The sequence below is a fragment of the Neodiprion virginianus genome, chromosome 2 (genome assembly GCF_021901495.1).
Source record: "Neodiprion virginianus isolate iyNeoVirg1 chromosome 2, iyNeoVirg1.1, whole genome shotgun sequence".
Lineage (NCBI taxonomy): Eukaryota > Metazoa > Arthropoda > Insecta > Hymenoptera > Diprionidae > Neodiprion > Neodiprion virginianus.
The window spans coordinates 1,820,887-1,838,017 of NC_060878.1; the positions used below are offsets into that span (position 1 = coordinate 1,820,887).

Consider the following 17,131-nt stretch of genomic DNA (forward strand, 5'->3'; position numbering starts at 1 on the left):
CGTTGCAGCGGCGATATTTGACCATTCAGTCGGACTCCTCACTTTAGCTGGCGGAGGCGGCCTGGTTGAGATCAACGGAAGTATAGCCGATGTATCTTTTCGTGTTTGCTCGTAAATTTTCACCGCAAGTGATATAGGTGCCATCTTGTTTAAACTATGGCTCTAACTTATCACTTCAACTCGTAAATACTCCTCTCTATCGTCTATGCTTCCCTTGCCTGCCTAGCTTGCACCACGCCTGTAACGCCTTCCTCTCTATCCCAGGCATTTCCCGTTCCCGATTGACAAACCAGCTGTATTCTGCAACCGGAACTCATCGTATCGGAAGATGAACGATGCTCCGTTCAAGCTATAAGAGATTAATAGAGGGGGGTAAAAAAAAGTCCTAACAATAGGAATAATTTTATACCGTTCAAACTGTCTACCCCCCACCCTTAGTATCAAAACCGTTAGGATATCAATGGTTAAATTTAATTTTCAACTTTACTCGTACAATGGAAACTGAAACAGAACTTTATTTTATTATTCGAGACAATTTATTCTGTGACTTTTTTTATCCTAGAAAAGAAAATTGAATTCGACTTACAGAGGATTTAGGGCTGGAAGTTGTCAATGAATGAGGAACGCTGATCACCGGTATACATTTATCATATAATATTTATTTACGATATCTCGCCAATTATGTCTCATTATAATCCCAACATTTCACAGCTCGTTGCATGTGGATTTCCCCCGAGCTATATCTATTTATCTATTTATCTATCTATATATCGTACGTTGTACACGTGTCGTCCATCCGTCCTAACTGTCTCTCTCTCTCTCTCTCTCTTTTTCTCTCTCTCTCTCACACACACACAACTTTTTATCTTTCATTCCATGCGTGTATGACCGTGTGATTACATATATACATATTTATACTATACATACATACATATATACATATGTATATATGTGTATATATATATACGCATGGTAAATAACATATTTATAATATTTCAATACGTATACCTATATACTATAATAATAAATATTTATGTCTCAACCCTATATTATTTTTCGCATTCATACGACTGCAGCAGCTATAGGCATACAATAATATATATATATATATGTATACATATATATATATATATATATATACCTTTAATTTTACTAACTTATAATAACGTAATATACTAAAGACTCAAACCTCGAATTCGGGAATGACGGTTTTACGATAAATGCACCAATATGACGTTCAAAGACTCGGGAGAAAATATACATACATTTACAATCATCCGGACAATTGACGGGAATTCAAACTTGAATTTCATCAACTGGGCAAATATATACCTTCGAACGTAATAATTAATATATAACCGTTCGTTGTGAAATATTTCCACTTCTCTTCATTTCTTTAGTTCTCCGTTATTTTTTCTTTTTTTTCTCTCTCTTTTTCTCTCTCTCTTTTATTTCAACTTTAATATACCGAGTCAATAACTTTATTAATATACAGTATGACTTATGGCATACTTATACGTACACACACACACACGCATGTGTATATATATATATATATATATATATATATATATATATATATATATATGTATAGTTGTGTGTATACTAACCAATCAATCGATGGTCCTTTCGCATGGCATATATTACACATGTCTAATATTAACATTCGCTTTACTCGTATAATTATTCACACAATCTTGCATAGGTACATAGCAGATGAATCACTATATATAGACTTCTATATATAGTATGTAGCTTATATCGGATATCGTATAATGTGTATAATATCTATACAATCTAAAATTTCATCTTGTTTATAATAATGTGGTGGGTGTTCTTCGATATATTTACATATTGTTATTAATAATATCATTATTAAAATGTAAGTATGAGTATGGTGTGGTGCGTGTGTGATGTTGACGATTTTACACTATGTATTAACGTTATCGGGCGCGTGCAGATTATTATACACTGACGGAATATGTCTGTATACATTTCCTGTGAAATCAGATATTCGCGAAGAACCTGCAGAATGTGCAATAGCAAGTGTAGGTTACACGTTATACCAAAATATATATATATTCATATATATAAATGGATAATTTCAATACATGGGGCATTTCACACCAAATCGGTAAACGGTTAACCATGACATTTTTTAAATTCACCAAGGATTTTTTGCTACGTCAATGCGACCCCTGAAAAGCTGTTTAAAAAAATTGTTCAAATTTTTCTAATCACTCGTCTTTACCCCATGATTTTTTAAACCCATCTCAAAAGCAACCAAATTGATTCTTATGAAACACGTAGAAAAAACGTTTGGCTTCCGACATGAAACATTTTCATACAAGGTTCAGAGCGGGACCTGATTTCTTTCTATTTTTTTAATCGGTTTCTCTATTTTCATACCTGTTAAAAATCTATTATAATACATACCGCATCTCCGATTTGATTACTGATTTTTTAAATTGTTTCTTCAGTTCTAAGAAAAGCACTCAGGGTTTTTTTTTCAAAATTTTATCACAGATTTTGAACAGGCATGAAATTAGGAAAAACAATTATGAATAAAAAACGTTATTTAAAAGACAAAAATTGAAAAAACGAGGTCCCACTCTGAACTTTGCGTGAAAATTTGTCATTTCGAAAACCAAATTTTTCTTCTTTCTTGTTTCATAAAAATCAATTTACGTGTCTTTGAGATGGGTTTAAGAAATCACAGGGTAAAGACGAGTGATTAAAAAAATTTAAGCATTTGAAAAAAAAAAACTTTTCAGGGGTCGTATACTATTGTAGAAAAAATCCTTGGTGAAATAAAAAAATGTTATTGTCAACCGTTTACTGAATTGGCGTGGAACGCCCCATATATATTTATAAATCTATATTATATGAATCGTGACGTTAGTTAAGTAAGCACGCTCCTTGATTATTGGGTTATCTTTTCGTTGAATTTTGACTTTGACTCTTTCGCTTATCCTTCCTTTCTCTCTTTTAACACGCAGCTTCCTTTTATACAACTTATTTATTTTATTCTTTCTTTCCTTCCTTCCTTCCTGCTTTCCGACTTTCCGCCGCGAAGCGTGTCAACAAGAACAGCTGTTATTTTCCGAGTGTACCTTGAGTCAGACAATCGGCAAATATCGAGACGTGAATATTTAGACAAACAATATTTGCACAGTTGTTTGGAATCTTGTTAAATTTAGCTTCCCATTGGGTTAGGTCAGTCATTGTTTTTCCAAATGAGAATAATATTTTTTATCTCTCCTTGTGTATCGAGTATCATGTCATGTTATTTTTTCCTTCCTATTCTTTTGCATTCTAATCGACACCAACCCCCCTCCGTCTTCCTCCTCCTCGTCCCTCCCCGTCCCATCGCAATACCGCAATATATATTGGTATTCGTACGTCTTATCGTGAACGGCAGAAACCCGTTTATACATATTCATTTGACCATTATGTGCCATATGTAACGGTAAAAGTAGAATTCCACCCTTGCGGCAAACACGCGCGCTCATAAATCACCCTGAAAACGAGTTCTTTCCATAATTGTAAAAACCAAAAGCAAACGCTCAAATTTCTTTTCCACTCACTCACGATCATCTTTATATCCGACACACGCACTTTTCTCTTTGTCGACCACGCGGTTCACGCATAAATATACGTATGCTCTATAGTATTATAATAACCTTTCCTATTTTACACTTACTCATACTCATGTGTCTACCTATATATGTTATTTATGTGCATTGCATTACACGCATATATATGTATACATATATTTATATACCCTGCCGGCCAAAAATTTGGGTACTCAGTCGAAAGAAATTTCTTGCCGCACTAAAAGTTGGATAGCTGACTCAAAAATAAAGGTAATCAAACGTTCCGAGCGGCGTTTTAAAGAGGACAAATTTAACTTCATTTTGTTTTTTTCGAAAATTCTCTACAATTTTTCTTGGTCCCGGTACGTATTTTTGAAAATGACCGTTTTTCGGACATTCTTTAGCCGCTGGAAATTAACCCCACATTTTATGGAAAAAATTTTTATCGGTTTTTTTGTACGATAAACTTGAAAAGGATATCAAAACCGATATTATCTTTTTGTAGAAAGTTTCGTAAGATTTTTTTTCGCCCCAGTATTCGCCACATTTTGTGCTAAAAAAGACAGGTTTGAAGAAAAAAGGTGTAATTCAATAACTAGGGGATTTCAAAGAAAATGTCGAGAAGGTAAACATTTGCACAGGTTCACGCTGGAGTAGTTTGAATTTTTTCAGAATTCGTAAAAAAAAAATTGATAATTTTGGTGCGGGACTTTGATGAGTGGAGGGGCAACGTTTTCGGCTGGAACTTGGAGAATCATCGTCAGTTGAGTTATTGTGTCTCGATAACTATCAGATTTATGACAATGTATTAAAAAGAATAAACATTGAGCTTTTGCATTTCCTTTTTAACGCTAAAAAATAACCGAAAACGGCCATGTTAAAAAATACGTACCGGGGCTAAGAAAAATTTTAGAGAATTTTCTAAAACTGCGAAATGAAGGTAAATTTGTCCTCTTTAAAACGCCGCTCGGAACGTTTGATTATATTTATTTCTGAGTCCGCTATCTAACTTTTAGTACAGCAAGAAATTTGTACTGGTGTACCCAAACTTTTGGCCGGCAGTGTATATAAATATATATGTATATATATGTATGTACCTAATCGTGTGTACACTGTAAACAAATATGCATAAATCATATCATTTTACAATATAGACGTATACTATAGATTTATTCGTAATTTTTATACACACAACTTATACGTATATATAACGCACGCGCTTTATTATAATATATATACATATATATGCATATGTATATATACAATTATATATACTTACGTTATATTATCACTGGTTTTTATTTATTTTTTTTTTTTTCTCTCACCATTATCATAATTATTTTTCATTTCCAAACATTCACAACGCGATAAATCGCCTTTGGATCACGACCTCGCGTGTTTCCGTTTCCGCACCCTCATTATCCTGGCGATCGTCGGTTGAGCGAAAGCTGGAGGTCTCAATTCCACTCCTCAACGGCGTCGCCGAACTCGCGTTTCACCCTGCAGCGAACCATGTTACTACTACCCCCGTTGTACAAGTCTAGGTTGTCGTAACGCTCAAGATCGTCTTCCGGCGACCTTGAGCATCGGTAGCCTCAGTACTTGTGGAGTGTGATCGGTAGGTTGCCGCTCGTGCTAACCGCGTTGCAGTCCTGATAGTACCTGTGGTAGAGCGGTGGCGAGGGTGCGGCACCAGAGGACAACGGCGTCGGGGGACTCGACCTGGAACGAGGCCGACGAGAGATGATGATAACGTGACGATCGATGCAGGTTACAGAGCAGAGTGTGTGTGTCTATGTGTTTGCGTCTACGCAGTTCAAAGACTGCGGGCAATATCGCCGATCGATCGACTAGAACCATGGCTTCGAAACGTACCTGTAAAGTTGACAGCTCGGCGACTGAGTATCCTGGTATATACCCGCGGTGTCTGGACTCGAAGCTTCTTGGTACCATTGCGAGTGGCTCGTTGGATGGGTGCGGACACCGCTGGCCGACGGGTTGTAGTCAACGTGGTCCATGATGTATCCAGCCGCCGCGGTCGTGCAGTAAGGTGTGTACATCGTGCCGGGGGGCGAACCGTTCGACCTGGACGTCGGATGCCCGTAGCTGGCCATCAGGGACTCCCGGGAACTGGGTGGCATCATTGCGGTGCTGGTACCTGATTGAACCGAGTGTTCCCTCGCCGCTTGGAGTTCGCGACTCTGGAGGTGGACGGAGCTCGAACCCACGGATCCGGGGTGACCGGAATCACGTGACCCCGTCAGAGCCTCAACCCCGAAGGAGCTCGGGTCCAGACCTTGCATTCCGTTCGCGTCCGTCATCCCGGCCACCTCCTGGTGTCCGTGATGCGGGGCCTGGTGGGGCGCTTGGTGCGCGTGGTGTGGGGCCTGAAGGTGCGGCGATCCCTGGTGCAGTGGGACCTGATGCCCAAGGGCTGACTGGATGACACTCGCCGCTGCCGCGACGGATCCAGTCTTCACTTGGTCCTGCTGGATCGGACTGTGCGCGTACTTTGCCGCCTGCATACCGCAGTGGGACGACGTCAGGTCGGAACTTGGTTCACGCTTGGGTTTGCACTCGACGCTACCCTGGAGTTGACCCTTGTTCTGCTTGCTCGTTGGATCCGACTTTCCGCCTAGGTGAGAAGCGTGGTGCTGCTGTTGCTGTTGGTCTTCGGCACGCTGCTTTTCCCCAGCGCTGGATCCCGTCGGTGCGAGTCCTTGACGCTTCAGGGCCTCCTCCTTCTCCTTGAGGGCGTCCTTCTTCTTGAACCTCCGTCTACGACGGAGGTACGAACCGTTGTCGAACATGTTGTAGCTGTCCGGATCGAGGGACCAGTAGCTACCCTTACCGGGCTTCTTGTCGTCCCGTGGAACCTTGACGAAACACTCGTTCAAACTGAGATTGTGTCGTATCGAGTTTTGCCAGCCCTGCTTGTTCTCTCGGTAGTATGGAAACCGCTCCATTATGAACTGGTATATTCCGTTCAGGGTGATCTTCTTGTCCGGCGCGTTTTGGATCGCCATCGCTATCAGGGCGATGTAAGAGTACGGTGGCTTCACCATGTCTTTACTCGGATGATGGATGTGCTGCTGGGCTATTCCCGGATAGCTAGTCGCGTAGGTGCCGTACCTGTACTGCTCGTAGTATCCGGGCGCCGTCGCCACTCCCGGATACGACGGCGTTCCCATACCGACGGGAACACCGGCGTGCCTGTAGTAGGCGTTCTGCTCGCCGAACAACGTGTGCATCTTCGATCCTTCGGGACAAAAGCCCCAACTCCGTTCGTCCGTCGTTCTTCCCGCGCTTATCGAACCCTGGGTTCCGTCCGGTATTCCCGCGACCCTGGAGGTTCACGCGGTCAGAACATCCCTCCACTTATTTTATCTTCCACACAACCGTTTCGAGAAATCCTTAATAATTATCTGCCCTTGTTCCGCGTCAAAATCGATCCGGATCACTGATTCCAGCGGTGGCTTACGACCGGTCGCTTCGCTCTGATCGACTCGCTCGATAGCGAACGATCTAGGGAACTGCTTTTCAGGATCGAGAGTATCGCTCGATGACGCGCGCGCGCGCGCACTGACTCTACCAGGCAACTGCAGCGGTTGATGCACCACTCGACGTACCACGTCGGTTTACTCGCACTTTTAAATTCGCACCTGCACTCGCGTTATCGGTGTCCGTCACCGTTGCACCGATGCAGCCGTGTGTGGTGTACTCTTCCGCGTTCTTCGTCGCGACACGACGATGTATGTGTAGAACCGATACCCTGCTTATTCGTTCCCGCCCCGATGGAGATGTTTCACACTTTGTTAAGGCCTCCGCACAACAAGCCATGCACCGTTGACGGTAATTGGCGTCCACAGATAATCGTTATACTATCAACGCGACGAGAGAACCTTACGTTTCATTGAACCTCGTTTACAGATATTCCCGAGTTTTAATAAAAATGACCTCTATTGTCACAGCACACGGCCACATCTCACTGTGCACTTGTACACGCGTTTAATAAACTTCACCATGTACGATGCGTGTTATGCACTAGTTTTACTCGTTACGTCACGAAACAGCGTCCCGGACCTTGCGGTCACGTGGCGGATGCCTGATCGGGCGAATGGGGCTCAGGGCGAACAGGGGTGTCGTAAAAATTTTTTCCTCGGTTAAAACGTGACGCCAGACGGTAAAATCGGGGAAACTGAGAACAGGAGCGTAGGAGTCTGGATCGGGGCCTGAATCGCGCACCGAGTATCGTGCACCAGCCGGTTTCGGTATTATGATACACAACAGCCCGTCGTTTACTCAGTCCCGAGTAAAAACACACTGCGGACTCGGCCGCGCGGTGCCTCGACGATGAACGCCCGCCGCCCTCGCTTCGTTTCGTTTCGTTTCGCTTCCTTCCCTCCAGATCTGAAAATTAGCCCGAGTTACTCCCCCGACGGGGCGGAACCGGCGATCAGGGCGGGACTCGAATCGTCGAGGCTAACAAGGTGGGGGCGACACGGAGACGGGAAACGGCCACTTCGGGGACCCAAGGAAAGTCGACGACTCCGGAACGCTACCCTGCTACGGCTGTCATTGGCTCCGAACGAGACTCCGCCTCTTCAGGATCGGCCAATCATGGTCGACCTGGATCGATCGACATGCCTTGGGTTACCCCCCGAGGCCTCACCCCGTTTCCGACTCTCCTTGTCTCTCTTTGCCTTCTATCTCTCTCTCTGTCTTTCTCATACTTGTCAGCCCTGATCCCTTGCCGGAGGGACCCAGGCTCTCTGTCGACTGGGTCTTGTGGAACGAAATCACAGGCCATACGGGAGTGGCAAAAGACGGTACGTTGAGAGAGAACGAGAGGGATAACCAACAGTTTCGACATTCGCTGACGATGAGAGCCAGTTTCGCGAGGCACAATATTGATTTTATGGGATTAACGAGCTTCACCTTCTACTTCGTCTACCGGGTGTCTCTTTCTACGTAGTTTTTTAACTCACGTTGCGAAATTGTATCGACACCGTTTGAATGAGGTGGATTTTGACACCTTGTACATGACGCTGATGACGATGATGACGGTGGACCTTACGGCTCAACTGCATGCATCGCAGACCAACATACCGCAATTGCATCTTTGCAGGGTTTGATTTTAAAGTAATACCTATAAAATGCTACGTTTAATCCTAAAACGAAAGTAAGTATTAGTGTTTATAGCTACGTCAAGTCTCTTCGAGATGGGTGGAAGCTGGGGAGCTGAGAGAGGTGGAGGTCTCTCCCAGCTCCCTACCTCTTCCAACTCCCTCATCTCTCCTCTCAGATCTTATTCCCTCGCGAGGGATTCAATTTAACGTCTGTTTTTCCAAGGGTTCGACTCCCGGCTTGTGAAAACACTCTAGAGACACCTCGATCTTGGGGTCTCATTCCGCGCATAAAAGATTCGCCGAAAATTTGCCAAACCTCGCAAAGTCTCACCTTATAACAGAGTGTGCGTGGGTTCCACGGATCGCCGAACCTGACCAAGATTCGATATCAACGTACATATACACAGTATAGGACTCTTCAGTTATTATCGGCTAAATATTTTTTAGTTACCGACGAACTTTACCCGTAGATATAAATTTAATTACCAACCGAAACGGAACCGCGGAAGTATAAGATGGTGGATATATGTATGTAAAGGTATACCTATGATAATGGAGGTATATATGCTGGATTGGATAGAGTTGGTTATTCAAATCCTTAATCGGAACGCCGAATGCCGAAGGGCATACGATAACAACCATTATATATACCTACCACCGAACCCTTTTGAAGTTTTGGCGAAAAGTTAGATTGCCTTCAGAGTTGAGACGGGGAAAATTAACATCCAAGTGGCTGGAACTCTCCCCGCAGCTATCGGGTTTTTCGAAAGGTTTTTAATAACACAATCGTCTCCCTCTCTCTCTCTCTCTCTCTCTCGCTCTCTCAAGTATAAAACCCTGCACCATTGAGATTGTCACTTTGCGATGCGTCCTCTGGCGGAGAGAAAAATCAAACTAATGTAAACAGACTGTCATCTCACCGTTGACCGTCGTTTTCCGCGTGTGGATAGTAGAACAGATATATCACTGATTAAGCCTAATTAATGTATGTATTGCATGAGTAATTGGAAAGCCCAAGAATTACGATTTCCCTCGATTGAAATGATAAACCTAGGTTATGTGTTGATAAAATGGCGGCGACAACCAGCCTCTGACATCATGAGTACGTTTTCCAATATGGCCACCAGTCGAGCACCTCAAGTAAGCAAATTTCCCGGTCTAATATCAGCAGCTGAACGATCGCTGATGTGCCGTGTCGTAAATTACACGACTAATCGGAATTAACCGGCTTAGGTGCGATCAGACTGATCGATTGGCTGTAGTTACACGGTTGTGGATGAGAGCCGGAAGCGGAAGCTTGTCGTGAAAGATCTCTGTGTACCAGGGTTTCATTTACATGAAATTAAGGGACGCGGAGGAAGGGGATTGGAAGACAGCTATAAGCTAGACGGTGCGGGTCGCCGGAGGACTCGACGACGGAATGGAGGTTAAAGCGGGCAATCCATAGATATGTGTTGTTATTTCAAGCGAAAAGTAGTTTGTTTTTTTAATTGATATTTCGGTGCCGTTTTCCTTTGAAACGGCAGGGGTTGGCCGACGGAGATGAGGAGGTTTGGAGTTTCGAGGCAGCTCGTCGGCGCGGGTGCATGGGTACCTTGTACGTTTTTCTAAAGAGCCTCGCCGGAAATGTTTATGAAATTTTGAAACCTTTTAAAATAAACTACTACTCCTTGACCTATCCCACGGACACGGTTGCCATACGCTTTATACCTACACACACCCACACATAATCGGGTTCTGTACTGTCTGCGGTAGACACTCGTACGTATTCCTCCACACACGGAGGTGCGAGCTTGCCTATCTCTCTTTCTTTCTTCTTTCTACTCCTTTTTTTTTTCTTTTTCTTTTTTAACCTGAAACAATAAACTACGTGCTATTTTGTGCAGCCCGCGTACTACTTTATACTTAGTGCACGTACGTACGTACCTACCTACACGTATGTACCGACTCTTATTTTTCTCCCATTCTTTCTTTTCTTCATTCTATCTCTTTTTTCAAGAGGTATTCAAGCGAACGACACAGGAAAAAACCGCGGATATTTGCACTCATCTCATACCTTCATAGAAATGAGATATTATGCTTCACATACGGAAAGGCGGGGGGCGAGGCCGTACAGAACTTTCATGGTAAATTGTTTGTGTATAGTATAAAGTATCAGTAAAGGTACACATGGCCATGGATATTAGAGTTGTACAAATTATCGTACGCGGCAGAAGGCTTTTACCGGCGTGGCCGTGAAAATTTTTCGTACGCTCTACATAGCTGGATGTATGATCATATAAGACGGTGAATGAACCGCGTGTGTCTTGTCGCTGAGAGTCAGGTCGGAGCCTGGATGTTTACGCAAGGATGAAATTTAATTCCAGAGACCTCCGACCCGCTGCAGCCAGTATGTAAACCTATCCGAAAGCCGTATCCGACAGCGCGTCACGGAAAAAGCTTGCAGGCTAAGTTAACTAAAAAAATTAAAGAAGAAAAAGAAAAAGGAAACAGAGAGGAGGGAAAAGAAGAAGAAGAAGAAGAGGAAACATATAAAGTAACTGACTGAGTTGAAAAACTGCGGTGGAAGATCATCCGAGTTGAAATTGCAACCCGTGCGATCGTCGGGAATTCATGATACAACGTTAGAATAGGTACCCTGAAATTACTGTGTTGGCACGAATCACAGCTTCGAGATATTTTCTGGGGTTTCTAACAAGGGCGGGGTTGAATTTTGGAATTTGAAAAGTTCCGAAAGCGCCTGATTACGAAATATTTGGTGATGAAATTTGAAGTAGAGAAATCGAACCACTACGAAACAACAAAATATCGAATGGTCGGAAACCCGACTGCTCAAAGTTCCAAAATGCAAGATTTCGAAAGTCGAATTTTCGATAGAACGAAATTTCTAAAAATAACGATTCGATAGAGCAAAATTCCGAAAATTAAAATATACTCACAGACCGTAGTTTACTCGACGAGTGGGTGTAAAAAATCAAAATAACCAAGATTCCGAACGTAAAAATATCGAAAATCCAAAACAAAGAAAGATTAGAGCGGTGAAATTTCATCGATCCAGAAATTCACGGAACGGAAAATCTTCGATCACTCGGAATTTCGATGTTTCCGATATTTATATATTCTAATTTCTGCACTTTCGGAACTTTGAGCGTCGGGTTTCGGACCATTCGAAACTTCGATGTATCATCGATGTTTGATTTCTTCACTTTAGGTTTCGCCGCCAAAAAATGTCGAATCTAGCGCTTTCGGAGCCTTTAAAATTCGGAATCTCAACCCCGCCCCGTTTAACATCATCCAAGCATATCAGAGTAAGTGCAAAACGAGCCGTGAATCGTAGTTATGATAAAACGTTGTTTGCTTAACCGTCCGCTCAGCGGTGCATACATGGCAGCTTCAAGATCGGAGTCGACGCCGGACGTCGGGATGCGTTTTGCAGACGACTAAAAGCCCCGCGTACGGGTCTGCAGGAGTCTGCATCTCGTCTCGTCTCGTCTCTCATCTCCTTTCATGCAGCAACGGGGTTCGGCTGTTCGAACGAGCCGAAGCTGCGAGATTGCAGCTACTTTACCAAACACCGACGGCGACCTCGCGATCTGCGAAAGATCGCGAAACGCGGATCGAGCCGCGTGTATGAAACGCATTTCGCTAGTGCGCGCAAGGATAACAAACATCTGCAGGGTATGTTTTGAAATCCTTGCATCCCAGCTACAATATACCGGAAGTATCCGCTTCGTCGGACATCATGTGCGATCATGTATCTCCAGATTTCATACTCTGCATGTAGGAATCGATCGTATCGAGAGTCTCCTGCATTTCGGGATCGAGCTGCGTACGCGCATGTCGCTTCGTGCTGCAGTTCCTCTTGCGAAGGACCGAGTTGAAAAATTCCAAGGATTTTGGCCGCAGGAAAAGGCTAAAGTAAATATAACCAGATTTCGTTCGTTTCCCTCCTCGACGTTCCAGTGCATAGTCAGGGAATCCGACGATCCTTGAAAAGGGGGGAAAAGTATGACTGACGGATGACGTCGGACATCGCATACCTACTTTCAAATCTCTTCCTGCTTTTCCGACGATGACGATTAGAGTCTCTTATCACATTCTCCTAGGCGTGCAATGGCTTGATGTAACAAGCAATTCAAGTCAACATCACCTGTGAATTGTACCTCGAAACACATGCTGGAGTATAAAATGTATAAACTTATTTTGAAAAAATGATACCTAGTAAATTGCCGAGGTGAGAGATGCAGGAGAGTATAACGAAGTGATAATGAAAAAGAGATTGAAGTTGGTAACGTTAACGTAACGATTCATTTTTAGCAAACAATCCTTAATTACCGAATGTAGGATCGTCTCAAATTGAGTACGAATCTATTTTTAACCATGCAAAGACTTTCGTATTCAGATTTTGGAAACTAAACTCCTTCAAAGTCGTTCCAAACTTTGAATACAGTGATTTTAGTTTCAATATTTCGTTACTACCTTCAATCTGGTCAATAAAATGGAGTGAAAATTGAGAAGCGAAGAACGTGAAGAGATAAAGAGAGAGAGAGCGACAACTTCAGGAGTGGGGGTGGTGAAATGCTGAGTGATGGTGGGTAACGGAATTGTGGAAAATGAGCCAGAGCTGGCTGGCTTACCCCACAGTGAGTGCATTCGATGTGCAAATCGGTTTACCGGACCGTCGGCCGGCCGGCTCTCGAACCGTCCGGCGGGCCTGCCTTCCGTTTCCCGGCATAAAACAACATTCGTGTGGTGAAAACATCATCCCCTGCATGCGCTTAGAGCGAGTGCTACCGGGTAGGCAGACAGACCGTGGCCGCTGATGTGGAACGACAGGATGTTGAAAGAAGCGCGAGATATCCGCGCACGTTGGAGAAGGTTGCGGTAAAAATATTAAAACACTGCCATCAGCTGGCAGTCGGAATTCCCGCCTGTCGCAATTGCTGCCTTTTGCAAATATAGTTCCGTGCAATATTGCTGTACATGTATGACCTTAGGGTGGTCTGTATTTAGGGTGTTGACGAATTTTTCCCACCCCACTCCCCTGCTAATTTTTTCATATTTTTACCACAACTGGAAGATAGTCCGCTTCATGATCGATGTTTCTCATGGAAATAATATGGGGAAAACTTTTTTTCGCAGTATATATTTTATGGTAAGAGTAATAATGTTGAAAAAAATCTGTAACTAATAGGTTTTAGCGGGGATTAGTGCTGCTCATACCTGAAAAAAAATTCACATCATCATACCAGCCAATCGTGACGAATCTGAAAATCTGAGAATTTGAAATAATTAGTTAATTGCTTTTGAATTATTTGAAGTTGATTTGGGGAGTGGGGTGGAAAAAATTCGTCAACACCCTAAATAAGGGCCACCCTAATGTATAACCTGTATATTGATTCGTAATTGCAAGCTCTTAGGCGAAAGATTCTGCGGAACTTTCGTTGTGGCTTTCGGTGATCGTTGGTATTCGGTGGTTTTAAAATAGCTCTCTTTCCCCGCCGTTCGGTATCGTGGTATACGTACGCGGTTGGTACATGGGGTTTTCGATGGTGTGCGTGGAGCGGTCTGCGTGCGGTGTTTGTTCAGCCGCAACTTCTCTAAATCTTTTGTGCACCGGAGGGTTGCAGTTGCACTAGTCTACTCTCTCGGACCACGGAGTCCCGTTGACGTCGTCGTTGTAATCAGCCGCGGAGATATAAAACTCCCAGACTTCCATCTTCTATTTAAGTTCGACCCCTGGCCACCAATACAATTGGTGGAAAAACACCTACGATAACGCGATAAAACGCTACGACAATTTCAATCTGGAAATGGCAATCATCCGATGCAAAGACAGCAATAACCGTCAATTACTCACAATCAGACGCTTCGTGGTTCGGTCATGTTTCGAATGACAAATATTCCCAATATCTAGGAAAGGGATTGTGACTCGATCGTCAGGGGCCATAATTTCACAAATTTTTGCGCTCTGAGCGATAGTTCCAAAGTTATACGAGGACTGTCGTTGACGTCTTTCGTTGGTGCGGAGTGAAATTCATTTCGGAGCAATTCGGCCACCGGTCTTGCAGCGATACTGGAGTGCAGAGACTCGGGACGGTATAATATACCGGCCACCGGCGTCCGTCAGGAACGATCAACTATTAGGTGTTGGCATAGAGTCGTATCGTTTAGTCAGAACACAGATCAACTGACTAAAAGACACAGAGGCACGGCCAAGACAAACCTTAAATGCTTGCTAACCAAACAGTCGGTCTAAATTAGCCACACCTACTCAAACGGGTCTCTCTCTCCCCTCTCACCGAAACTCGGCTGCTTTCTCACTGCCCCCCCTGCACCTTTGCATACGTCACGGTGCCAGTTATTAACACGATGAGATATAATCCACACGTCCGTTAAATTAATTACGCTACAAACTGCCGGAATTTTTTACCCAAGAAGAAGAAATGCGTGTACAGGTCAATACCGAAATTGGAGAGGTAAAAAATCGTGTAGAAACGACGAATGCATGGAGACTATAAAGAAGCTCCTATAACAGTACCTATCAAAACTATAACCCAGTATTTGTTCGGTAAATATACAGAATTCCCGAATGATCCAAATTACGTATATCCAGTAGGATAGTCTAAAATACACCAATATACCGTGTAATCGTCTAGATTACAACAGACGTCAAATAGAGACACGCGTGTCGCTCTGTCGCGATATGATAGGTGGAGGCTAGACTGGATGCAACGTATGGGAGTCTCGTTTGAGGTTCTAAGCTCTAAATGACAAGTTGACTATTAATAGGATTAGTCGCAGGAACGCACACACGTCGGGTTTATCCCGTGTGCCCGTGGGCACACACGCGTGCGTCTCTTCTGTGCTCCGTACCGCAGCATCCATGCGTGTGCGGTTCTGTACCCTAGCTCATCCTAGCACGGTAACTGCATCGGCATCAGCAGCAGCAGTAGCAGCATTCCAACACTAATAACTAAAACGTTTGGGAAATGGAGGAAGAGAAGCTGCTGCTGCTGCTTCTGGCGCAGGCACCGGATTTATTTCTTCAGCCGCAGACAATAAGGAAGGAAATGGCCGATATGTTTTCAATAAAAATAAACCAGCCGGATTTTCGGGGTTGCGCGACCTGCGACTCGCGGGGACTCAGGGGGGGAAAGTAGAGTGGGGTTAAAGAAAGTTTGTTTTCGTCTGGTTCAGATTGTGATGACGCGTATCCCCGGACCCCGCACGTCTCTGCACGGTCCGTGTCCCACAGCTTCGCTGCTCCTGATGGCAGCCTCTTACATCGCCCAGGATGTACTCGACGTACCCGCGGTACTCCGCAATGTCTATTTTCAGGGATTTCGAATACCCTCAAATGTCGAGTAATTACCGCGTGAGCGCAACGCTCGGTGAAAAAGTAGATGCCTGGCTGCATCGATCAATCCTTGGTACCATTGGGTACATTACATTATGATCCAAGGAACTGTACTGAAACTCAAAAAATTCGCCACCTTGCAAAAATTTCTCATTCTACGATACGTGAGAACAGGAGGTTTTCTCAGTCGAATTAAACGTAAAGTTGGTATACAAATCGGTACAGTTATAATTGTTTCCTCTGAGACTGGGGGTGCGATCACTGAGGGGGTAACCCATTGTGCAGAATCGAGGGACTGAACGAGGGCAGGGTATATACGAATTATGCAACGACAACCCTATCTGTCCGCACCAACCGCAGCGTATATGTATATTCGGCTGGCAGAGTATTATACTCAGTCCAGATAATCCTGGCTGTCTATTGATATGCTGATGAAAGGACTTGTCGCGTGAAATTGCCACCCGGTGCAGTGTGTAAGGCTAATATAGCGGTACACACAAACGTGTCTATACTATGATCGCAGCTTCCAGCATATGTACACCCCATATCTGCACACCATGGGATGTGGTATGATAATTCCCAACGTTTCGTATCACCGCAAACGCCTACCGACAATCATATCTTCAACGAGCAGCAGGTCTCATCCACCTTTTCCAGGGTGTCTTGACCCCGTTCACTCCATCTCCTTAATTCTCGTCCTATGTGGACGTTTCTTTTTTCATTTTCATACGTAAACGAAGGCGAAGCGCATGTGGAATGCGACATTTTGTATCATGTTTATGGCGTACCTTATACCTATGCAACGAAAACTCGAAGTGCACGACGGTGCTGGTGTTATCATTTTGATAAATTTCGTGGATGCCTGTTGAGCTGGAACAACACCCATCGAGTATGAATTAAGACCTTCCTTACGCGCTAAGAAAACATCCTCAATTGGCGTCCCGGCCGCGCTTCTTCGCTTGTATTATAATCTCGACTACTTTACGACTTCGGCATGCTTCGGCCAAGACATTATAACGACGTGCATCGTCGTGCTCTTAACAACG

At 43.9% G+C, this 17,131-nt stretch overlaps 2 protein-coding genes across 1 annotated transcript; one reads left to right on the top strand and one right to left on the bottom strand.

Annotated features, from left to right (window-relative positions):
• The window catches only part of LOC124298662 (uncharacterized), a 148,972-nt gene that overhangs the window by 95,275 nt on the left and 36,566 nt on the right, over positions 1-17,131 (top strand).
• On the bottom strand, positions 1,583-7,919 carry LOC124298660 (forkhead box protein C2-A). The gene is made up of 2 exons (XM_046750968.1): positions 5,472-7,919; positions 1,583-5,318 (listed from the first exon to the last, which is right to left on the bottom strand). The coding sequence occupies exons 1-2, from the start codon at positions 6,845-6,847 to the stop codon at positions 5,192-5,194; spliced, it is 1,503 nt and encodes a 500-aa protein (XP_046606924.1). The 5' UTR covers positions 6,848-7,919; the 3' UTR covers positions 1,583-5,191.